Source organism: Pseudorca crassidens, chromosome 14 (assembly GCF_039906515.1).
Source record: "Pseudorca crassidens isolate mPseCra1 chromosome 14, mPseCra1.hap1, whole genome shotgun sequence".
Lineage (NCBI taxonomy): Eukaryota > Metazoa > Chordata > Mammalia > Artiodactyla > Delphinidae > Pseudorca > Pseudorca crassidens.
The window spans coordinates 65983860-66010514 of NC_090309.1; the positions used below are offsets into that span (position 1 = coordinate 65983860).

The 26655-nt window shown below is 41.8% G+C and overlaps 1 protein-coding gene across 9 annotated transcripts in view; it reads right to left on the bottom strand.

Moving 5' to 3' along the window:
• The window catches only part of LTBP1 (latent transforming growth factor beta binding protein 1), a 424099-nt gene that overhangs the window by 244323 nt on the left and 153121 nt on the right, over positions 1 to 26655 (bottom strand). For 4 of the 9 annotated variants that reach the window (XM_067703297.1, XM_067703298.1, XM_067703294.1 and 1 more), the window contains exon 1: positions 10215 to 10641. In XM_067703297.1, coding sequence (XP_067559398.1) covers positions 10215 to 10437 — 223 coding nt within the window. In that variant the 5' untranslated portion in view covers positions 10438 to 10641. Of the gene's footprint in view, positions 1 to 10214; positions 10643 to 26655 lie in introns of those variants that run through there. The other 5 variants (XM_067703300.1, XM_067703296.1, XM_067703295.1 and 2 more) reach the window with 2 other exon arrangements.

Below are 26655 nucleotides of genomic sequence, written 5' to 3' on the forward strand. Positions count from 1 at the left end.
TAAATCAGACCCTGACTTAGCCGCTGTGATTGCCGCATACCCAAATATTCAAACTCAGCCACCATTGGAGATCAGATTTCAAATAACCAGCTAAAATAGAGCCCAGAACTCTTGAATCCTAACCCAATTTCTAGGATAGACCATTAGGCAAATTGGGCACTATTAGTCCCTGGTGCAGTATGTTTCTAAGAGTTAATTTCCTTAAATGAGATCCCTCAGAATTCTAAGGTTTTCAAGTAACTGCCAGGTGAAAAGAAGAAATACTTCTTCTGGCAGAAAATGGTCTATAATATGATGGAGTTTGACAGAAGGGAAATGATAATTACTGTATGAACAGCACAGTCAGGAGTCTTTTACCAAATAAGGTTATGATTTCTGCAATGAGTGTATTTCAATGAAAGAATATTTTCAGCCTGAAGAGCCTAGCTTCTTTTTCAAAAATGGTAGAATAAATTTTGTTTAATACTAATGCATCTATTTAGCAAGTACACAACTTTGGCATGAACATTAGTTTTTTCTTTTCCATACAGCATGATGGTTTTCCAGGCACATTATAGGACTCTCAGATGTTTCTAATTACCCTGTGTGTACACCCAATAAAACAGCTGGCTTAAGATGTTATTAATACCACAAGAAGATCCAACGGACTCAAAAATCACCCTTCCTTTAGAAAGGGACAATGCAGTGGCAAAAAGTGACATATTTTAATCTTGCTAAATAGACTTAAGTATGTTCTAGTGCGCTTTCCTAATTTGCCAGGAAAAGGGCAGTGGTCTGCTCTCCTCCCTGCAAAGGATTTTAATGTCAAGTTTCCCTTTTACCTCTTCTGGGGAAAATTTGATGAAAATCAGGCTGAGTTTTTGTACTAGGAAAGCTTAGAAAGTCCCCATAATCCAGAACAAATTTTTATTGAATCTGATGGGCATCTGAAGTTTGGTCTCAGAGTGAAGAAATCTCTCATTACTGCATAAAGTTCTTTCTTTTTTTCCACCAAATCTTACAAAAAGCCAACATTGCAGTCATGCCAGTTTTTCAGTAATTATTGCATGAGTCTAAATTCAAGATAATGGAGTCAAGCAGTAAGCCATTCCTTAAACCCATACCCTTCAACTCAACAGAAAATTGAGTTTTAATAAGTGCATCAGTGAGAGCATTACATTAAATTGGCAATAGAAAGGCATCTGGCTCATCTCACTTTCTTTGTGATATAACTTTGGGAAATAAATCACAAACAAACTTCCTCACTAACTTCATCCTTCCCCATTTGGTAGTTATTTTATTTTCCTGGACTGCATAGGCTGAAGAGGACTGTGTGGCTGCCCTCAAAAACATTTTCACATCATCTGTGATGTTAGTTCCAAGAGGGTTTTCCAACAATATACAAATTCATTATTCCTCCTCCACTTGGAAAAATTATATATACCTGAATATGACAAGCTGGTACAAATGTTCGACTTTTAGGCAACAGATACAAAACTGAGCCCAACTCGTAAGCCAATAAATGCTGCAGGTATGTACTATATCACATAAATATGACTTCAGTATCTATTTTAAGTCCAGCGGCATCTTTAATTTGACCCCAGCCTAGGAGTCCAGAGGTAAATGACACAAACGACGGCCAAGTGAACAGCTCAAAGCAGGATCCAATGTTGTAATCCTCCATCTCTGGGGATGCCCCATCTCGTCAAGATGATTACTTTTCCTCCTGACCATAGCTTTTGTTTCCAAAGCTTGCTACATTGTTTAAATGCTCTCATCCTTGCCAGCAGGCTTGGCAACATGCAAGAGCTTCCTGGGTAAGCAAATGAACCCCTCAAGGGGGTGGTACATGATCCGAGGCAGAGGTGGGCACAGTGCTAGTAGGTTGTCTCTGCCACGTGATGATGGTAACTGACAATACTTTGTGGGTAGTCTAACCCACCCAGAGCAAGCCTACATGTCAGTAAAGAGCCTCCTGTGCACCAGTGGAGCTGGTACTAGTAGAGCGCCAACATGGAGGAGTACTAGAAACATCCTCCTGTGTCCTTGATGCTACTGTGCTATAGGGATCAGGAAACAAAGGAACCACCGTCTCTGTGTGCCACAGGTCGCACACCCTATTCAAGAAAGGGAAGTACTGTCCCCCAGTTCACAGGAGGTAGGGTTTGCTAATTAAAAGCAGGATTGGTTATTTTCAGAAGTAGAGAAAGATCTTCAAGGCGATCCAAGGGACCCACATACACCACCAGCCTGCTGCTTCTCGTGAGCCCCAGAACAGTTCTACAGGAAGGTCAAGGCATCATCGGATTCATTTTACCAGCATGGAATCAAAGAGGTTCAATCACCAGCCCAGGGTCTTGGGACCAGTCAGTAATACACCTGAGCTAGACCACCGAGTGTCAGTTGGCACGGGAATGACTAGAGGCAAAATAGGAAAAAAAAAAAAAAAAAAAATAGCACAGACAGAAGTGTTTGAAATGGAACTTGAGGTTGTTCCTTAAAAGACTGTCAGTATTTAGAGAGACGCAGCATGGGGAGCAGGAATGCCGTGCAGTGGGAAACTGTACTAAAGGTATGGAAATCTAACTGCACTTTGCCCTGAGTAGAAAGAACACTGCAGTCAGTGTTAAAAATGTAAAATCCAAACTCCAAGCACAGTGTTACAAAGGTGCCCTTTTTCATGCATCTTGCAGACACTGGAATGCGTTCTTTCCTGTGACCCCAAGCCCTGTAGAGACTTCTCAGATGATTATTCTGCTCCCGCGATTTCAGTTGCCCAAGAAGTCACGAAGAAGCTGTGCTAGGTAGGTGTGTACATGCCACCCTCACATGGGCACCTGCAGAGACAATGTACTCTGTCAACCAGAACGAGTTAAGCATCTCCCAAGTGAGGCACTACACCAGCGCTGGGGATAACAACGTGAAGCGGACAGGGCCCTGTCCCCAGTCTGGAGCTCAGTGGAAGAAACAGGCATGGCAACAAGTAAGGGAAGTGAGGCCCTGCATCCTGAGGGGTGCTTGGCTGACTCTGGCAGAAGCAGTGGGTGATGCCCAGGCACACTGGGTGGGGGAGCACACCCCCCAGGCAGAGGCATCAGTGTGAACAGAGGCACAGAAGGTTTGGAGCACTGGGGGACCTTGGCACCCCTAGAGGCTCAGTTTGGCAGAAGCAGAGAGAAAGGGGCACAGCCAGGGAGCCAGGCGGCAGCTGATCCTGGAGGGGCCCCGTGTGCTATGCTAAGCAGTCTGGAGTTTTCCAAAGATCATTCCACATGCTCAAGCTGACAGACTAGGAAAGAACACATGCTTTGTGACATTGTGTTGCAGACTCCAAGGAATTTTGAAAGGTCATTTATCCTAGGCTAGCCTAGCAAGACTCCTTTAAGAAGTCCCATCCACCCCCATGATACAGGCCAGACATAGCTTAAAAGCAGCAATCAATCACACATGACTTTCTCACAGAGCCAGCAGACTGCTGAACCCTCTTTTACCTAAGGTTTTTTTTTTTTAAACTGTTCTGACTACAGACATACTTTCTATACTACCCACTCTGATGCCCCTCACTTTCCCGGCTTCAGGAATCTTCATCTTCAATCAGATGAAGATTTCTGAAGCCGGGAAAGTGAGGGGCATCAGAAGATTTCTCCCAATTTTGGCTTTTAGGGTCAACCTACTGCTCTTCCTTGGTCCGACCAACCCCTGGAACTACCTTTCCATGAAGCTCCCTTCCACTCACTACCCTCCCCCTAACACACACACACACACACACGCGCGCGCGCGCGTACCCTCATAAACAGAACGGATTTTATTTCCCTTACTTAAAAGCTCCAGCCCAAAATCATGTCATCTGTCTTATACAAAATAATGTTGAAGAAAGAAGTGACACAGCGTTTTTGGTAATTTGTTTCTACATCTAAGACCTTATCTTTTTTTTATTATAAATAACCAAGATTCCTTGTGCAATAATTCCAGGACCATTTTTCCACCCAGGGGACAAGACTTGCTTGGCTCTATCCTCTGGACATGAGGCTCTTTATCTAAAGATATTATTAAATATGATTCCCTACACATCATACCATACACATCACTAAAACCTAACCCAAAATGACATTTGGAAGAGTATGAATGAATGCTTCTCACACCAGCCTTTGGAGAGGCTCTACAGTTGAAATAAAATAACAAACATAGTCACAGAGTTAGATTATTAAGTGTGTGATGTTCCCTCCACGAGCTCATCACTCACACTTCATTTAAGTCTCTGCTTACGTAGCATCTAACCAGAGAGCCCTTCCTAACATGCCCGAAATAGTGATCCATACCTCCCACCAACACTCCCCATGATCTCCCCTCTCTCAACTTTTTATTTCTTCATGACATCTATCACTACCTGACATTATATCATATATAATGTTTCTGACGGTATATTTTTGATAGTATACATCTGACAGTAATGTACACCCTTTTGTAGTTTTTAAAAATTTTGGTCGAATACATGTGATGTAAAATTTACCATCTTAACCATTTCTAGGTGTACAGTTCAGTAGTGTTAAGTATTATATATTCATATACTCTCTCGAATGTTACCTTCAAAACTGAAATTCGGTACTCACGAAATAATTCCTTATTTCCCCCTTTCCACCAACACCAGCAACTACCATTCTCTTTCTCTAAGAATCTGACTATTCTAGATATTTCATAAGTGGAATCACAGTATTTGTCTTCTCGTGACTGGCTCATTTACTCAACATAATGTCCTAAAGGTTCATATATTATTGATATATAGCCACGTGTTTTTAATATAGCAGGAGAGCAAGGACTTTGCCTATTTTATTCATTGCTATATATTCCTAAAGCTTAAACCAAGCCCTGGCACATAGTAGGTGCTCAGTAAGTATATGTTAGATGAATAACGTTCCCAATACCAGCCTTTTAAGGGTGCTTCACAACTTAAATAAAGGCAGTGCTCTACATTATGACATTTACTCAGTATTAGAAGATAATTTCACAAGGCTAAATATATTTTGGAGTAGAGTAGTTGCACAAGTTCGTAAGCACTCTAACTTGCCCAAATGAAAGGCAACCATCTTCTTAGTATTGTATTGGCTAATCTTTAAAAAACATAAAACCTGTACAATGTGTTAAGGGGAAAATATATGCACCAGTTCAAAGAGTGACATGTTGCCTTTCACTGGTTTCTGTGCTGGATAAACACCAAGGGATCCAAACAATGATAAGAAGGTGAAGGACTCAGTGTCTGAACTAAGCCGCTCCCCAAAAAGTCTCAATGCTTCTCCCGACTGAGCAGTGATGTTGGTTTATTTAATGCCTCATTGAGAGTGAATTTTTTTCCATCCTTATGAGGAGAACCTACCTAATGAGTGTAGCATCAAGGACGCTTCCATTCCACCCCAAAACACTATAGTATTGAGTTGGCTTTCTGACATACATTGGGAGAGTCCCAGTGTAGGGCAGCAAAGGAACCTCACAGTAGATGAAAGCAGCTAGAGGTTGTCATCATTACTGTGGGCTGTTCAGAGCTTACTTAGACTATTAGATCACTAGTTTCCTGCCTAAAAAACTGAGAAACCTTCCCTCTCTCTTTTTCAGAATGATAAATATCAATGTCCCCTTTTCAGAGAACTTCTTTAGTAAGTTCTGAAAGAGTAAAAGCCAAATTCCTAAGCTTGAAATTCAAGGTGCTCCACAGCCGTGCCCCAGCCTACCTTCCCAGACTTGCCATCCAGGATCACTGCCCTTCACGCTTTCACCAGTAAATGCAACTCCTCTCAATTTCCACAAACCATCTGTGCCTGCATGTCTCCATGCCTCATTCAAATGGGTAAATTCTTCCTTCCCTTATCAACTTTACCTCTCCCTTCCCATCCATCTTTATTCTGGAACGTATCATTGTGTCAAGCTGCACTGCCCCCATCAGTCTGCCGTCAGACAACCTACTACTATGAGCCAACACGTTTAGCAGCTGGGGAGAGCACAAAGAACTGAACAGAAAAGTCACATGCCATCCCTTCTCTCTCAAAGTATTCTTCCTCAGCTGGAAGTGGAATCTCCTCTTCTGAGGTCCTGCTATGAACTTTCTACCTTAAATGAGGGTTATTTACAGACACTCCTCATCTCCTCCTCAAAGCATAAGCTCTTCGAGGGCAGCTTTACGATTTTCTTGTCCTGGAAAATCTAGCACCATGTTGTCTACATAATCACTTAACACATGGTCATAGCAGGCAACACAGGAAGAGAAGAGGTTTTTAGACTCTGGAATAAGAAAACCTGACTTAAAGTCACCTTTGATCAAACCACTAAAGCCTTGGTACTCACATCTATAAAATACGGATACTACCCTTTACCTCTCTCAGGGGACGCAAGCACCAAATGAAATACCATGGGATCATAGTTTTCAAATTCTCAAATACTTTTTATCTGTATTCAGTTGGTGCTAATGGAACGTGAGTCCCTCATAACTCCTCAGAGAAAGCAGGATCACATAAACCAAATGTGTTAGCTTTGCAATTGTGATTGCCTTTCAATCTCTCTCTCTACAAGTAAGATATGCCAAGCAACAGTATTATTTTATTTGAAATATTCTACTTGTGGCAACAGAGAATTCCTATGTTTTTCTTATTAGAGAAACTTATAACTCCATAAGCAACAACTTAAAAGTCCCAGGAGGTCATCTTCATTATACCCCCGTGAAATGCAAAGAAGCCATTAAAACCGGGGATATGTTTCCATTTTGTAAAAAGGCAAAGGGAGGAAAGTGCAAGGAGGCAAAGGTCAGAATGCCACAACAAAAGTGGTATTTACAGAAAATTCCCCTTAATGTAAATATTCTGTTATATCATGTCAGTATCACATTCACAAGAATGAGTTTCTCTTAGAATCTCAGAGTACTTCCCTTGGACATCATCTTCATTCAGGCCTCACTTTTAGAGTCACATTAAGTAGAAGTTAAGGTTATTTCTCCCACTGAATTCCCAGGAAAAGAGAGTACATGCTTACTTGTCACAAGAAATGCACCTGCTTCTCACATCTGACCAGCCCAGACTCATAGTCACCATAGACCAGAAAGAAAAAACAGGAGCAGCACAAAAAAGGGAGGAAGGACCTATGTCACCCCTGTGCCTACTAAACCCACCACCTACCTATTATCACCTGCATTGTGTGGATGAGTGACCTGAACCTGGAAAGGACAGTGAGCCAGGTAAGCACGACCAATGGATATGAAGAAGCCAGCATTCGAACCCAGGGCTATTTGACTCCCGGTTGCTAATTCTCTTTTATACCATCTGGTCTTCCCAGAAAACCCAACTCCCTCAGGTTCTTCCCTTACTTGTCCCTCCTACACATCACAGTCAGACCCCAGAGAGTTAAAGAGGACACAAGGAGACCTGGGCTCTAGTCCCAGCTAACTGAATTGCTGTGTAATGAGGGGGGGCCCCCTTAAGTCAGTGGACCTCTGTTTCCTTGTCCAAAAAAATGGTGACAATAATATCCATTCTACCTCTTTCAAAATAACTGGACATCACCATGGAAATGTTAAAAATTATTTCTGCTCTTCTGATCATCAAAATGGATTATTTAATTAAGCTGCCTTAACTATGAAATCTATATGGTTTTCCCTGTATTATTTTGACTCCTTGGGGCAGGGGTCAGCAAATGCTGGCACTAGCGTCAAGTTCAGGCCACTGACTGTTTTTGTAATGCAGCCACACCCTTCCCGTACCTACCACCTCTGGCTGTTGTCACGATACCACACGGGGTTGAGTGCTTGTGACGCACACTGTATGGGCTGCAAAGTCTAAAATATTTACTATCTGGCCCCTTAAAGTCTACCAGTCCCCACCTTTTAGTAGCCTTAAATTCAGAGGCGAAAGAGTAGCTGACAAGTTACAATACATTTTGAATTGTCCTCAAACTACTATTTTCCATGTAACACATCTTATTTGTCAAAAGATTTAACATATTGTAAATATAGTGAGAAAAAATCAATTAGAAAACCACTTCCTGTAAGTAACAACATTATATTAAACCAGTAAATCCCCAGAAGATATCTTACATGCCTAAAAATGAATTTTGAAATTCTCTGTATTTCTAGAGAATCATAATCTCTAAATTCTACAAAATTACCATCTTCAGTAAAATAATTTTTAAAACTTGTCTGTCAGATTACCCTATATTTGAAGTACAGAAGAGAAATAGCTCAGGATATAAATGAAACAATTCCCATGATTTCCAATGTGAAACTATTCATTACTATGCCCTCTCCCTTTTACTATTATTTTTTTAAATTCAACTACTTTGCCAATCCTTTTGTGGCGGAGTTTTAGTGCCAGTTTTGAGATTTTTTGGTAAATAGTTGTGTCCCATTTTGTATTTTGAATAGGCTGTGTGTATCCTGTTCCTAAACATCTGCTCTCATGCCAGAGAGGAAAGTGTGCAGCATGTTTTAACAAGAAGACTTCCTCTGCTTCTCAAAGCCTTCAAATATTTAGTTTCGAAGTGAATACACTGTAAGCCAAAAAATTACCACCCACCCAATTACTCCGTCATTCCTACTGTAAAGGTTTATGAAGAATGCCAAAAGGAAGAGGAGCAGACATTATCGATGATGATGGAGGAAGAAAAGCAATGAGAGTAAGGAAGGCAAACAAGGAAAGTAAAAATGGGAATAAGCCATTTAGCCCATAATAACCTAATTGGGAATTGCTTTTTCTCTTCCTTGTCTATAGCCCTGTAAAACAGCTGAAAAACCCTTTGGCTTATTACTGATAAAAAGTCCTAGGATTTTAGAGATGGACTGAATTTTAGACATCACTAAATATAAGCCACTTATTTTATGGATGAGAAACACTAAGGTCCAGAAATATTAACGGTCGCACCCTGTGGATTAGCTAGTTACTGGCAGGACCAGGACCAGAATCTAGTTTCCTGATCATCAGTTTAACACACTTCCCATTAGACTCAGCTCTCTGTCCTGCTAAAGCATAATGTGCCCTTTGGCACCTAACGGTTAAATTCTTTTAAAAAATATGCCTGAAGTACCCCTATCATAGCCAGGAAATTAACAATACCCCTTTAAATAGTATCTATGGGCACATGTTTTTTCCAAGTATAGACTATCGAGAGCAGTGCTTTGACCTCAACAGAAACCGGAGTCACAGTAAAACAGTAGGATAATCAAAGAGCTAATAAGGACTTCAAACTGCCTCCTTGTATTTTGTCTTGATGGAAATCAGTTTGAAACAGACACCCCCCCCCCCGCCGCCACCTCCTAGACACATGCTCTCAAGACTAAACAGCAATATTCCATAAAAAGACCAGATCTAGCCAGTGTTATTATCTGTCTGACATTTGGGTTATTCTTGTGAGTAACTCATAAAGTATCGTGGGTGTCTGTGATTATTTGAGTACACATGGCAAACCATAATTGGTCAAAAAATAATAAAAGACATTTTTCTGTGACAAAAATACCATATTGCATGACAACATGGCAATGTGACAGCATTCAGTGGTCCGCAATACTTTCTCCATTTACAAAGTAGTAAAAAAGAAACAAGAATTTAAAAGTAAAAAGCCTTTTTGCAGTAACTACCACAGTTCATATTTAAATTATGAACGATTAAAAGGCTTTAAGTGCTGACAGTAATCCACTAGCATATCTTCTCCCAAATCCATGTCATATATCAACTTATAATTCAGCCTTTTGATACACAGCAGAAACGTGGCAAAAGATGCAAGTCTGTATCCCTTTCTACAACTGAAATACAGATTTTTGACAATTTTTAGAAACTTTTAAGAACCTGGCTATTTATGACATAAAAGTTTAAATTTAATCACTACCATCCAAATTTTATAACATGAATCAAATCTAACATAAATTCTACTTATCACTGAGCAGATAAAACTTGAAATTGATCAATGCAAGCTGTACATTAGGGTTTTAATTTAAAGCCTCTTCCCTTCTGTCCTACTGATACCTCCCCATCACCACAAGGCTGTATACACGATAAACAATTAGGGGCAATACTCTCCTTGCCATCTCTCTCAGAAACCAAATACCAAGTTAAAAATTATTCCGAAAGTAATTTAAAGGATCTCGTGAAAGCAGCATATGCGTACTCATAGACAGAAACCCATTCAAGCAGAGAGCAGTGTGAATGGAGGGGGTGTCTAAATGCTACGATCTCAAACTCTAGGCGGCAAGGACAGTTAGAACTCACCCACTCGGAAGTTCGTGGCTGTCAGGGTGTCGGCAGCGTGACCGTTCTCACTAATAAGGGTGGTGGTGTTCCCCTTCTCACAGCTGTTCTGACAGCTGCCCTTGGTGCAGGTCACTTTACAGATGCTCGGAGTAAAGACCACCTTGATGCGGCCAGTGTGGTTACTCACTAGGAGTGGAGGCAGGGAGAAAAAGAACAACAAACACATCAGCTTAGTATCCATGAACTTGCCTTGGAAGGTTAAAAAAAAAAAAGGAAAAAGAGAAAGGAAAGGAGGGAGAGGGGGAAAGAGAGAGCCCACAACCCGACAGGTTAAGGAAAGAGGGAAGCCTTTAGTGCTCGCTGCTCTGTATCCAGTGGTGTCTCTGAAACAGGAGTAGGAAGCTTAGCAAACAGAACTCTGGGATGCACTCCAAAACCACATTTGAAGTCGAGTCACTGGAGTGGGATTACTAACCACAATGCTGCACTTTATTCACGGGCAGACAAAGAGCAGTACGGAGGGCACGACAGATGAAAGAGCCAGCCCTGACAGGCAGATGTAATGCACAGAGGTTGGCCGTGCACCTAGTGGTGAATAAACTCTTGTGTCCTCGACTTGCATACTTTCCCTGTTCCTCCACTTATTAAGTCACTATTTGCAGCCCGACCCCTGGAAATGTTTTAGGCATGCAGCATGTCTGAAAACATCTGTCTCAAATCTCCTGGCACTCCCAGCTGAAGTGATCAAATCCTGTGACGCAGCTGCAGGAGCCCAGTGCTTTTTCACAACTCCGGGCACTCCTTCTCCATATAAATTTATGCAGCCTATATTTTGTTTTACTGTGAACAGGGTCCATCTAAGAAAAGGAGGCCAAGGCCCTGGGCTAAAGGATTGCCTCGGTTAAAATGCCACCCTGGAGCTCTCACTGCGGCTCCTCACAAGCCACCTAAAGGAGGTATTTCTTTCATTCATACAGCCCTCTTTTAAAAACCAGATGCTATCACCTGTTACACAGCAGAGGCAGCACAGTATCACATAGTGGATACTCATCTTCAAGTCAGATTCTGGGTGGTAATCCTGGCTCAGCCATGCTATGACTCTGGACCTGTCATTTCACCTTTTCTCCAGAACATGAGCGAATGAGAAATGATGTTTTCCAGCCAGTTTTAACTTTCAATGTTTATCAGGGGTCAGCAAGCAATGGCCCTGGGATCAAATCTGGCCCACTGCCTGCTTTTGTAAATAAAGTTTTATTGGAACACAGCCACTTGTGCATTTACATACTGTCTACGGCTGCTTTTGTGCAGTAACAACAGAGTTGCACAGAGAAGGGATGGCCTCATCCAGGATTGCCACTTGCAGCCAGGCCCCTATATAAACAGGGGCAAAGCACAATACAGAAACCCTATTTTGACATCCGCATTTGTGAAATGCCCCCAGCCAGGTCCTTCCGCTTCCCAGGAGCCTAGGCAGAAAGCAAAAATGGTAGCAGCAGCTCAAGACAGCAGAAGAGACATGATTCATCTTTGAAGCTTTAAGGCTGATTGGACGCAGTGCCCTTCCTGTGGTCACTGTGTTGCTGCAGTGGGCAAAGGAAAGCCTGCCTTTGGGTCAGCCTATCTTCTACCATCCCCTGCCCAACAGAAGAGATTCTCCCCCTTTATATTGCTTTGGTTTGACCAGCATTGTGTTTTCAGAAAATCATCCAAGAAGCCTCTAAAGGCCCACAACAAAATAAAATGTGGTCAAATCTGAGCTTGGAAACAAAAACCTTACCCAACGGAGCCGTTAGAATTTCGAGGTTGGAATGGGACTTCAAAGGTTTTCTGACAACTTTTATTTGAACATCTCTAGTGACAGGGAGCTCATTACTTGTTAAGATGGCACAGTCTAGTTATGGGCAGTCCCTAACAAGTGCTATTCTTAAGCTGAAGTTATGTCCTCACAGTCAGCTGCACCCATTGATCCTAATTCACCTCCCCAGCTTGTCACAGAGATTAGATTCTCACAATCTAATGCCTCTTCCACCTGACAGCCCTTCATCTCCTCACAGACATTACCACAGAAGCCAAGAAAGCTGAAGTTACAAGGGACTTGAAGAGATCCACTTGGGTTGGCCCTCTCGCTTAAAAGAAAATGATTCTTCTGGAGCAGAAATACCCTCAGTTCTTTTCAAATGGTTTTCCAAGACTGTTTCTCATTCACTCGTGGTTCTAATGCAAGAGATCAAGACACATAGTCTGGTGTGTGAAGATATACTAGTGGTCAACCAGGTCTTCCAGCCCCTTGCAAGACAGCATCCAGAAACTTTCTCCACAAACAGCCAAATAGTAAATATTTTAGAGCTGTAGGCCTAAAGGACTCTGTTGCAACTATTCAACTCTGCTGCGGTAGCAGGAAAGCAGATTGTCAACAACAGTATGTCAATGAATGAGTGTGACTATGTCCCAATAAAACTTTATTGAAAGACACAGTTTTCAAACCAGTGCTTTAAATGTTTTCAGGACTTTTAAAATTTCTCTAGGACTATACCTCATCAATTTTAAAAACTACAATGGAATGCTGATTCTACAACAGACGAAACTCACCTAGTTTGATTTTTTTTTTACAGTAGAAGAAAAAAAAAATCAGCTTACTCTAAGTTGTCAGACCAAGCTTACAAATATCTTGAGAATACTGTGTGTGTGTAAGGGTGTGAAGCCCAAGACAAAAAAGAGACAACATCGTCCCACTTCAAAAGAATATAAACTTCTATGTTTTTTTCTGGCCCTTGGAACAACAATGAAGTTGGAAATGGTGTGCCAACTATTTTGTCTTCTCTGGCATTAACTCTCAGTACCAGCAGCTGCCATGCAGATGCTCATACCATCACCTAAGTTATGCTCACTTCAGCGAACTGAGACATCCAAAGAAAGCAGGCCCTTAATCATTATGCCCATGTTACCTCCCAGCTATAGTAGTCACTTTATAGGCACTTGAGATTCTCTGGGCTTATTGTTTTAAAAAAACTTAGTAAGTTTCTTTGCCAAAAAAAATTCTTTTTGGCCTGGAATCATCTGTATTTTCAAGAGGCAGAGACAGTTTCATATGACTTAATTCTGATTTTTATAATGTTCACAACTTCTTGGAAGCAGAAAATACATTTTATTTCATATTTCCCCCCTCGTGTTTCATAAGCATTCTGCTATAAAGTAATCTAATTCTAAAAGAGACCCTTATACTCTCAGATGATCCTCTTGTGTCTACAGGAAGCATTTATAATACTTCTCCATTCTTATTAGTTAAGTTTTCCACAATCTCAAAATCAGCATTGAAAAACTTAACTGTTTGACACTAGACTGTCATCCATAGCTCTGAGAGGATCTCCGTAAACATTAAATGCATTAGATAATATTCTCTCCTGTGTTCGCTCCTTTAAAATCATTTCCACTACTTTCAAATCATTTCCACATTATCTAGGGTATTGTGTAAAAGAGTTTAAGTTTTAAAGCACTCAAAACTAACATACAGTGCTCTGAGTTTCAAATTCCTCAATGTGACAAGCTGAAGACAATACTACTCATCTCTCAAGAGCTCAGTGGGACTTCAGTGACAGTGGCCTTTCCTACACAGGCCATTTGCTGTTTCAGAGGCATCTTCCTCAAATGCCTTGAATAAATTAATACCTAAGGACCCCTAGTGCCTTCTGTAAAGTAGGTAACCCAATAAATGTGGAACAAAGTGACTCAAAGGATGACTGTACAACCCCACAGAGATCGGGGTGCACAGGATGCTGGAGGCCATTCTGGTCCAAGAGCCTTGCTTCACCAGTGATGAGAGTGAAGCCCACGGGTCAAATCAGTGGAAGAAGATCATCCCTAGCTGCACGCATTGGCTGATTAAGAATTACAAACCTGAGAAGCCAAAGTCAGACGAGTCAGGAGTTAACAGGGCAACGGTTGGCACAGTTTTCTTGCTTGGTCCCTCTGACAAAAACATGTGAGTTACCCTGTAGGTAAATCAGCCCCAGAAATGTCAACCAGGCACTTTCAAACTTTGGGTTTTAGAGTCCTTGGCTAGAAACAGATTGCCTGGAGCCACACAGCACCTCCACTGGGCCTCCTAGTCAGTCAGTCAGGACACTCAAAAGTCAACATCCCGTCTGCAGCTTCTGCCAGATCCTGTGTGCATTCATACCTCCAAGAAGAGGTGCTGGCACGTGGGTTAAAACAAACCACAGATGTTCAGACTGAATGGCAAATGGGATGGAAGTGGAGCTGATACCCTCCCCAATACAAAAAGCTTTCATTTCTGCTTCCCCATCATTAACGACAGAGCAAAATTCAAAAATGTGAACACTGTTCTTGACAGACGGACTTCAGTCTAGCTGCCATCTTTCAGTCATTAAACTAGGATGTGACCAAAAGCAAAGGCAGCTAAAGAAATAAATATAACGAGTTCAAGACTCACATCAGAGGTCATGAACAAAGAGTCTCGCCTCTGCATTCAACCAGAATGCTGCGACAGCACTTCAGCATTCATCCAACTTCAACAAGGGGAGGCCAACCAGCACCGGCAGTATCCTCTGCGAAGGAGAAGCATCCGGCCCTGTTGACTGAGTGGGACTTCGGAGCCGAGTCAATACCCAGGTCACGTGGGAGAAAAACTGAGCTAACAGCTCATTCTCCCATTTTGCAATCCATTGCCTGCCGGGAGGCCAAGAATTCTTTGAAGGACAAATCATAAACGTATTAAATAATGCTTAGAATAACAAGACTTGATCGTTCAGCTCTCCAGCCTTGCTGAACTCCTCCAGGACTCTTAAAATAATGCCCACAGAATACTCTGTTCCTCAAGGAAGGTGCTATGTAAATAGAAATCAGTATCAAATCGATTACTTCATCAGATTGCCCCAGTCATGGAAAACTCTCCAAGAGGGAAGGAAACTCAGAGAACTCGAGTTCTGCTGTGGACACTTCCTCAGATAAGAACCTAGGGTTACTCTCCAGTACCACCTCTTGTGGTTTTTCCACATAGAACTAACTAAATGAAGAGGTAGAGAAAGAGTTGCTACGCAGGTGATAGAAAGTAAAACATCTGTGCTTCCTCCTCCTTTCCATGTTCCCTTAATATTCACTGAAGGAAACGGTATCACTTACTCATCTCTTACAGATACATGTATGATTTCTTTCCATTTTTATACATGTAAAGAGACAGGCCTATAGTGAGGCAAAGAAGGCGAGTATATTAAATCATTTAATACAAGAATACGTTTCTGGATATATTCTGAGTTTTTTGAAGAATTGCTTAGTTCTCAAAAAGCAGGTACTAAACATAAGCCATGTTTAAAAATGTAACGACAGTCCCCAAAATATTCATTTGGCAGAAATGCAGCAGATGGTTAACTAGTTAACACTCAAGTATGACTTCACTTATTATTTCATGGAGAAATTAGAAGCTACGAAGCCAGGCCTACCAACTTACCTGGATCTATAGTTGTCCTGCCTCCCTCCCGATGAAGAAGGTGGTTCTACCTAAAGCCAACCCTTCCGCTAAAGCAATGCATCCTCTTCCTCTCTTGCCGAAAGACTTCCTCCCCGTTCATTTCCATCAGCAGGCAAACCCGCTGTACTGCGCCCCATCTGTCGAAAACACCTCTCCTCTCATCGTCCCCATCCCACTCTCTTGCAGCTGCCACTCTATTTCCCAGCTCTCCTTAAAGAAAAACCCCTCCAAAGAGCTGCCCTGCTGGCTGCCTCCACCACCTCCCCTCCCGTTCTCTCTTGAACCCGCCACAGCCAAGCTTTTGCTGTCAACCCTTCACCAAAGCTGCCCTTGTGAAGGTCACCACTGGCCCCCATGTTGCCAAAACCAACAGTACATCCTCTGGCTCCTTATGACTCAAACTTCCAGCCTATTTGACACAGAAGAACCACTCTGCTTCGTGCTACTCTTTCTTTACTCGGCTTCTAGGTTATCCTGTTCTCTCACGGTTCTCTCCTGCCTTGCTGGCCGCTGCTCCTCATGACCCTGTCCAGGGGAAGCCCTAGAGCTCAGTCTTTGTAGCCTTTTCCTTTCCATACCGACTTCCCAGGTGCTATTATCCTGTTTTATCTCATGGATTTAGATACCATCTACAGATTTCTGTATAGAAAATGTTTAACTCTAGCCTGGACCCCCTCGACCTTGTGTATGTGCATATGAGTACTGCAGATGTGTGTCCAAGAATCCAGCTGTCCAGCTGCTTATGAGACTTTGCTAGGTAGGTGTCTAAGGTCTAGTGGCTGTCCCAAGAAAACATTCAAAATTAAGCTTTGATCCCTCTCTGTAGCCACATCCAAACCTGTTCCTTTTCAAGTCTTCCCCCATCTCTGAAAATGGCAAGTCTATTCTTGATCCTTTTTTGGTCATCTGAGACTCAATACAACATGCAAACCCTGTTAACTCTATTTCCAGAGGGGACAATTTTTCACCACCTTCATGGCAAACACTGGTGCAATTCACTATCATCTTCTGTCTGGGTTATTTCAACAGTCTCCCAGCTGGACTTCCTGCTACCAACTTTGCCCTCCTACAGCTTTTTCCCACACGGCATTCGGTGCATTCTTTAATGTGTGGCAGTCAGATCATGGCACTCCTCCCTTCAGTGGCTTCCCATCTCATTCAGAATACAAGCCAAAGGCCTCACAAGGGCCTACCGGGCTCTCAACAAGCTGTGAGCTCCCTGACCTTGTCTCTTACACGTGTTCCCAAAGCACTCACTCTGGCCTCCTTGCTATTCCTCACATACTGGGCACATTCCTATCTCAGGGAACCTCCCGTTCCCTCTGCCTAGAATACTCTTCCCCAGATATACATGGCTTCCTCCCTCACCTTCAAGACTTCAAGGAGGTTTTTCCCGACTACCTGGCATAAAACTGCAACATCCCACACACATTGATTCCCTGTGTCCTGTTTTACGTTTCCTATTTATAAGTACGCTTTATGGATTTAGCATTGGATCACTGTCATAAAAACACAGGCTCCATGAGGGCGGGAATGTGTCTGGTCACTACTAAATACTCAACATGTGTCTCATAGCAAGTGCTCAAGAAATATCAAATGAATGAATAAACTTCACTGACAGAGAACTAAAGAAGTAATATTTATCTAAGGGATAACTGTCAGTAATTTTTTTAAGAAAATAAAGAACACTTCTATGAAACCTTTAGCCTCAAAACATTTATTTTATGCTATATTTGTCAGAGAGAAATCTTTTAGTCACAAAAGCTTCAGATCAAGGGAAAGCACAAGTTGTTATTCAGGAAACCCTGCAATCATTACAAAACATTTTTCCCTAAAATCATTAAAACATTACCAAAAAATGGCCAATGACACAAAGTAAAAATTTTCAATTAAACATGCCAATGACAGAATAACTGAATAAACAGGAAACAAATTTCTCAAGCACTTTTTCAAAAGAAAAACAGACAATTACTTGCTCCCAAAATTCCACAATGTATTATGCAAAAATCAAATTGACACATAAGGGAAAACTTCCACTAATTTTATAAATAAAACTGATGATGATGTCCAAGGATTTTAGTTTTTTAATACATTTCTGATTTACTTAGTATTCATTCCCTTTGTTAGGCTAAGAACAACTAGGGAATTAAAAACACTACTACCCAGATTCTTCGAGTCTGATGTGAATTGCCACTAAGCCATTAAATCCACCCAAAAAGAGAAATACACTTTGGTTCCCAGCTCAGGGAGACTGGGAGAGGGACTACCCAGAAGTCCAGCAATAAAGATGGCAGATTGCATCCCAAATTTCCACTTATTTTAGGAGTTGGGTCTCATTTCCCATTTCACTAATTTAATCTTTGCTTTAGCTTGACTCGAGATTTAAGGACTAGGATTTTCACCTAGAATCGCACGTTTTCTCAACTTCAACCTTGCCCTGCCAGCCAGACTCCACTACCCCCAGTAGGACTTTAAAAAGCACACCTTGAGACTATGGGATTGTTTTACTCTTTCCTTTTTCTCCCTGGAGTTTTCTCTCTTTAAATACCAAACCTAAGTTCTCTTCTCTAGAAATATAATAAAAGGTCCTATTTTTATCCCTGGAACAAAATCAAATACGTTTCAAGGTATAATATATTTTACAGTCAAGAGAAGCTAACTTTTACCCAATAAGTAGTTTACTCACCCAGCAGGATCTGACCCAGTATATTTGGGGAAAGAAAATATAGTTGGTAATAAAAGTAGAGAACTAGCAAAACAAACGGATGACTTTCTGACATTTTCATTTTCTGACCTTTTCTGTAAAATATGTTTCTTTAACATCATAGACCCTGAGGGGATTCAACCGACCAGGCATACTTCATGGGGTACCCTCCCCAGTTCTGGTGTCCTACAACTGCACCAGGCCACTGTCCCGTGGTGTTTTCTTCAACATGACTTTAAAAGCCCCCAACTAGAGCATGTGAAAATCTCTCCTCTGCTAATTCTTAGTACCAGAGAACCAGCCCCTCCAGAATGAACAGTGGTATTTGAGATGCTGTGATTGCAGAGTTGAAGAAACACAAGACTTAATGTGTTTTGTGTTTAAAAGTAATAAAGAATAACAGGAGGGAGCACCATATACTTTAAAAGTCATAAAGTAATAACTTTAAAAGTAATAAAGAATAACGTGAGGGAGCACAATATACCCACTTTCTCAATTCTGAATTGAGAGTGTAATTCATGGCCTGGATCTAGAATCCTGACAATTGTGGCAAGCATACTTGGTGAGGGTTAAATAAGTTTGCCCAGGGATTTTTTAGAGGAGTTTTTTGGCATCATGGTTCAAGATGTTACTCTAAGAGTTCATCTCCCGAGGGATAAATACCATTGAAAAGACGCACTTTTTCATGTGAAAAGTCTCCACTTCCCTCAACCTATGTCAGCGTTCACCACAGTGTAACTCTCTAGCTTCCACACTGTGGCCAGGGCAGCGGAAGAGGCTTAAGGGAAGGACTTCACCACTGTCTCTGAATCAAAAGAACAAGTTGCAGGGCAGTAAACACTTACCTGTCTTCCATCTCTAACACTCATTCAATCTGGCCAGTTTGTGTGGGCTCCTTACAGAAGCAGTGGGCTAGACACGCTTCACATGATTCGAATTTTCTATCCCTTAATTTTAGAACAGAATTAAGTTTTATTTATCCCCACATTTGTTGTTTTTCCAAAAAGAAGGCAATGGAGGCACTTGTTATCAGTCTATCACTCACCATTTCCATAAATAACATGTTTGCTTGTACGTGGAGAAGCAAGTCTGACTAAAATGATCCATATCTACTGGGCTGCGTGTGTACCAAGGAACAAATTTCATGACTTACTCACAAGCTTGATCGAGTAGGGGCCACTCCCCATGAGGGTCCCCAATTATCTCTACTACATACTCGGAGAAATAGGATTCCATTTAGTCTATGTAATTGTTAAAACAAATATTTCCAACAAAATCAAACTCCTTCAAAGGAAATGAAGACTCTTGCCCACCTACATCCAATTTAGCCTCAACTTCAGCAACCACGCATACAGCCAGGGGATCAGCCGGGCAGAACTGTCCAACGATCCTCACTCACACGCCTGCTTCCTTCTCACGGTTTCCTCCCCCCCACCCCCCCCCCCCACTCAGAAAACCTTTCCTCCTTTCTCTCCACCTTTCATCCTTTCACTCCCATCCACGGTTCTCACCAACCTAGGCACGACCATACATTCCACTTTTTCTTGGCTCTTCGCACATACTTCTATTTATGTATGTTTCTCTCCTCCAACATTCCCTTGGCCTCAATCAAGCCAAAGAAAACAGTTTGTATTCTCATCCTCCTTTGCTATTTTTAAACACACGTCCCACCTGGTGATTCTCCCTTTTTGGGAATGGGAAAGAGTATGTGGCGAGAGGGGAGTGGCATGGGAAAGAACACAGTGGGAGGAAATGAACTCAGGCCGGGAATACAGGGGAAGACAGACAAAACAAAGGGCAGAGAAGTGACTTTAACTCCAACAGCTAATACCTGGAAGTCACAAAAACATTAACGGAGTTGAATGCCACCAACGTTCTACTATTTCCACAAGGGGCTTGGAAATTTCCCTCTTATATTGAAGGCAGACACAAGGAAGAAAATGACCTGTTACACTTTACAAAACCTAAATTTGCTTGAAAGAAAAAGTCAAAAGACAGGATAGAGAAGGAAACCAAAACCTACTGTGCCCTGGACAGGCATTCTGAGTTACTGGAGCTGCCAGGCCAGGAGTAGATACAGTGATGTGCCTCTGAGAGATCCCAACTCTTTCATGCAGGTAATGAAAACCCAGTACAAACAAAATATTAGAAATTTGAATGCCTTTTATTTTGAGAAGCACTAAGGAAGCTGAACGTAGGAATATTTGTGCAACTATCAAAACTCCTCCAAAGTTTGATGGATTCAACTGAAAGAAAAAACTGTTGAAGCTATTAGTTATAATAGAAGAAAACTGGCATTTCTTAAATCTCTAAAGTAATTTAGAATTATAGAATCAGATATATCTATGCTTGCAGAACACCAATTCCGTCAGTTCTTTTTTCCCCAGCACAAATTTCTCCCTGGCTCGGTTTTTAAATGACTCCATCAAATGGCCCCAGCTACTCTCCCCAAGGGATTACTGCCAAATTCAATAGATCTCACCATTAGGCAAGATTTCAGCCTAAATATCCCTTTTCTCAAAGTCGTCATATTATATCTAAATACGGTCCAGTATCATGTCATAAATAAAATTGAAAAATGATTAGTTGCCAATAAAAAATGAATTACTGATGTGTAATTACACATTTTAAGTTTTTCAGCTGTCAGCTAATTCTTTTTAGGTTACTCATTTTCAACTTTTCCCTTTTGACTCTCATCAAGTTAATGCCTCTCCTGTTGAACACTGATGGTTTTAAAACGTGTCCACGAATTCTTTGCTATGTCTTTCTTCAGGAGATGATGTCCAGTTCCCCTCCCCTTGAGCCCGGACTGGTCTTAGCGACTCGTGTCTAAAGAACAGAATAAGGCAGAGTGATAGTTTGTGACTTCGGAGCCTAGATCATAAAAGGCACTGCACTGCAGTTCCCATCCTGCTCTCTTTCCTGGATCACTCATTCTGAGGGAAGCCAGCTCCCATGCTGTGAGAATACTTGAGGAGTCTATGGAGAGGCCCACGCAACAAAGAACTGAAGCTTCCTGCCAATCACCACGTGATTGAGCAATCCCGAAAGCAGATCTTCCAGCCCCAGGCAAGCCTTCAGATGACCGCTGCCCTTCCCTGATACCCTGACTGAAACTTCATAAAAGAACCTGAGCCAGAACCAATCAGCTAAGGTAATTCCCAATTCCTGACCCACAGAAACCGTAAGATATTGCTTGTTGCTTTAAACCACTAAGGTTCGGAATGCTCGGTTACAAGGCAATAGATAATATAAACACACACACCCTTCTCCACTTCTTTTTTTGCCTAGATTCTGAGAACATAGAAAGAGTATATATGGGCCTTTCTAAATGTACAGAGCCCTGTCTGCGTGACTGATGGACCCATGAAACATGTACTGGGCGCTTACTAAGCTACAAAGCTCAAATACATACCATGGCCGTGTAAGTTACACTCAGCCATTTCACAGACTAGGAAACTACACAGACGTTCATCAGAAACTTGACCAAGGTCATTTTGTTAGGAAATGGTAGAAGCTGGGAGTTCAGTGCAAGCCCTCTCTTCCATCAAAACCCCAGCGCCTCTCCCACACTTTTAATGAGCAGTACTTTGAAAATTACACGACACGAGGCACTTGGAAAGGTTGGGATGAAGGAGAGAAATGAAGATGGAGCACATATGGGAAGGTCAGGATGAAGGAGGGAAATTAACAGAGACGGAGCACAGACTACGTGTCTGGCAGCATGTGAGGTGTCACATGCCATCTCACTTCATTCTTACAACAAACAGTCTTATGGAATAAGTGTTAAGAGTTTCATTTGTCCAAGAAACGGATAGAGGTTCAACAAGATGGGATACAGTAAAACCACGCTCTGGCTCCACCCTCCCAATCCTGCAGTCAAGAGTAGAACAAAGACATGCAGAATAAAGCCATCCAACCCATTACCTCACAAGGCCGTGGCAGGGGCCATACGAAATAATTTGTACGGATGTGATTCATAAGCTGGTAAATACGCAAATTCAAGAGGTTCTCATTACATACAGTCAGCTCTTAGAGGAAAAACTCAAATAAGCAGCAACACTTACTCCAAGATAAATGACAGAGCAGAACACACAAGAGCTTGTAAACATGGGGAAATCTCACCTCGAAATGTTTGCTTTTATGATCATAATTACTACTAAAAACTCTAGAAGAAAGTAAAATTCTACTGTGGACTTTGGTTCTGACACAATTTCCGGGTAAGATCTGATTGCTTCATTTTGTTTGAAAGCTATCGAAATGGATCTCAAACGGCAATAGGAACTCACTGATTAGAAAGGTTTATTTTGCATTTGGATTATTTCTGTTAAAAAAATTCTTCCCAGAAGCTCTATATTCAGATAATTTTTTAAATGTGTCATGGTCATTAAAGTCCTACATATAATAAAGTTGACAATTTTTTAAAATATAGTCAAATTTTGACTTTGGACTCACCTGAAAGTAACTTACACGAAGACCTAAAGTAGCAATCTTTTCAATGAACAAGTTTTGCTTTGGCAATTTATACCTTGTTATATTTTTGCTTCCTGACAAATACATGCATAACACGTAGGGTAACGGTTCAAACAGTCAAAAAACGTTCTAATGGGCTTCCCTGGTAGTGCAGTGGCTAAGAATCCACCTGCCAAGGAAGGGGACACGGGTTCAAGCCCTGGTCTGGGAAGATCCCACATGCCGCAGAGCAACGAAACCCGTGCGCCACAACTACTGAGCCTGCACTCTAGAGGCCGCGAGCCACAGCTACTGAGCCCATGTGCCACAACAACTGAAGCCTGCGCGCCTAGAGCCCATGCTCCGCAACAAGAGAAGCCACTGCAATGAGAGGCCCACGCACCGCAACTAAAGAAAGCCCATGTGCAGCAACAAAGACCCAGTGCGGCCAAAAATTAAATAAATAAACTTATTTCAAAAAAAGAATAATAGGGCTTCCCTGGTGGCGCATTGGTTGAGAGTCCGCCTGCCGATGCAGGGGACACGGGTTCGTGCCCCGGTCCGGGAAAATCCCACGTGCCGCGGAGCGGCTGGGCCCGTGAGCCATGGCCGCTGAGCCTGCACGTCCGGAGCCTGTGCTCCGCAACGGGAGAGGCCACAACCGTGAGCGGCCCGCGTACCGCAAAAAAAAAAAAAAAAAAAAAAAGACTAATAATGTACTAATATTACAATGTTAACATATTGAATTAATGCATATGCAGCAATTAGCACTGTGGCTGGCATATGGTAAGTGCTAAATAGATGAGGAGAAAGACCAGGATTGAATCCACAGTGTCTTTGGAGAATATAAATGAGCCTATGTCCAAATTTCCTGATCTTCAGAGACATGAATATAATTTACAACACCAAGAGCAGGTTTTTAAAATATGTATTGTATGTTCTTGAGGTATATTAAGGTGTGGTTTGGAAACTGGGATCTCTGACAAGAAACATTATGAATCACTTTCTCTGCTAAGAGTATTTTTAAACTCCTTTAAAAGAGGCCTCTAACTTCGCTACATTTCCAGGTTCAAGACATGGCAGAGAATGTCTGCTATGAATTTATACACACTCCGTGCCCCCCGCTTTGTGGTTGCCTGAAAACCCAAACCAAAAATAATGATGAACGAATAAAAGGTATAATGGGATTTCGAAGTGTTACTGAAAGTGTTCCTATCCGCACTCACTACCAAACTCTAAACTGGACATTCTCCATTCCATATGAGCAGGAATCCCTGAGACCCAAGAATGCTTCTGTTAAAAATCCCAATGGCTGCTCAGACATAAATGCGGTAACACATCAGGTCCTACTGAAACCAGGCCAGGCAGAACAATTCTTTAGGTGTTTCAGTAGTCGTGAGGAAATGACAGAACTGACCCATCCACTCCTCTATCCATCACAAGCCCACCCCAATGTTTGATGCTCTGAGGTGTCAGGACAGGCAGCTGTTAGAGGGAAGGGTACGATGTCAGGACAGGCAGCTGTTAGAGGAAAGGCTACAAATAGAACATGTGTTAGCCAGAGTCTCTGTCCACAACACAATGTGAGGGGTACATGTTATCTGGAGTGATGGAATGGTATGGTAAAGCTGTGTGAAGCAATAAGGGAGATAAGCCCCAAGAAGATCCAGGGATAGCCAGCCCTCATGGAGACTAGGGCACATTTCAGTAACTGCAAAGATGATGTTGGGAATCCACAGTACTTGTAGCACCCCATTATATGTTGCCCTGTCCCCAGTGCTTTTCAGAAAAGGCTGATGAACTTCATTCTTATACACAACATTAATGAGATAGAAAGCTTCTCTCTGGCTGCTTCTGCTGGTGTTTCACTTTTGTTACAGTTGTGTACTGCTTAGCTCTAACTTACAAACACCTTAAGAGAGATTCTGATTCATTTCATCAGTATCATTCCTGCTGGGGAAAGAGCGATCCTGAGATGCACCTGCAGCCGTTAAATGGTGATCATTAAAACAAGCAGCGCAGCTGCCTGGTGTGTGGGGTTCCAGACGTTGTTAAAAGAGAGTGCTCGATCCCACATAAGAAGCCCAGAGGCCATCAACCAAAAGAAACTATGACTAATACCCTCTCACCTGCTCTATGATGCTCGCTTGCTTTCAGCAAAGCTTTCCAAATCTGTTTCTAGGATACAAGGATTTTAAAATATCTATGATTTTTTTACAAGAGCCACCACTGCCTACCTAAAATGTTTTCATTTAGTTAAACTGGTACCTTGAGAGAAACTTGTGAAGCACAGTTAGGGCTACAAGAAAACTTTTTTAATGGATACTTGCTATATGGATACTATAAGGAGCTCCAAAAAAGTAAATTTTTAAATAATACACATTTATGTATTTGATTGAATATATTTGTGTGTTTATGTGTATATACACATATTTCATTATTTAAAGTTTGCCTGCCAGAAGAATTACTCACATAGAACCATGTTGCGATTACCTTCTAGGGAAGAAAGGTTTTCCTCCTACTCCTGCCATGTATTAATTTCTACTACCTTCGTATGCGAGGAGCGAGGGAGAACAAGGACAGCTGGCTTTCAGCTGAAGTACAATTTCATAAGACGCTAATACTAAGTCAATATTGAAAAATAATGCACAACTAAAATTGTAGATAATCACAACACAAAAACTTCTTTAAGAAATGTCATACAAAAACACAAAGAAGGTACTGAGGTCTTTACCTCCACAAAGTGGGCACAGATTCACCACAAGGCCATCATTTTCAATGCTAAGAGGACCTTTCTACAAGGAGACTGACCCACAAGAAGACAAAGCATTCTACTTTAATTCCTTTTATAACACCTCATAAGCAGAACTTTTGTATCAAAAGTATCATTTCAACTCTAACGATGATTAATTTTCTAGAAGCTATTTTCCCATTTAGAAGAAAAAGCAAGTCACGCCCTCAGTTTCTGGTAAATAAATCCTGAGGCTGAGTAGGCACCATCTTTTTTCAAATTCAAGTTTTCTCTTACCAGAACGTTGCACTGTAGTTTCCCTCAGGCAAACTGTGAATTCATGTGTTTTATGTTTCCTTAGAAATATCACAGTTTGGTCACAGAATATTCTGGAGCCACACAGTGTTTCTCAATATCTTGAACTCGGTCTCAACACCCAGAAATATCCTTGGATTGGCTTGTTATGAAACCTTGGGCCCTTTGGGTTTAAAGCCTCTTTCTCTGGCACGGAAAGCTGCCCACTGGGGAATTTAGCTTACATAATGCTCTCACTCTAGGTTTTCCTCCACTGTTTTCACATTGCTGGATAAGCTTCTTGGCAGCGTTTATCATCAGTCCATGCCTACCACTGCCCAGCTATCTTGAACTGTGCGTGAGTAATCAGGCGATGAGAAGTTCACATCCACATACCTTCCGGGACTGGGATATGACCAAATAACCCCTGGATGAAATAAACCACCTGCCCTCGCCCCTCCAACGGAGGCACGGCGGCCACGGCAAGACCACACATGGAACAACTTCTGTAATAGGTAATACTCTGTCCTTCAAAGGAACCTGAATTCCTAAGGACATCAAACTCAGCAAAACCTTGGTGTTCACCCACATCCACCAGAAGGCTTTTCTCAAGCAATTTTTATAGCCAGTATGCAGATGCTCTGCTGTCTAGGCTTTTAAGGCCAACAAGGATTTTACCAGAAATTATTGAAGACTGGGTGATTTTCTTCTGGCCATCTTAGTGCTAAGATCCACATAGCCACATGGCTGGGAAACTGGCTCAGTGCTCCTGATTCCCAAACAACACTGTGTG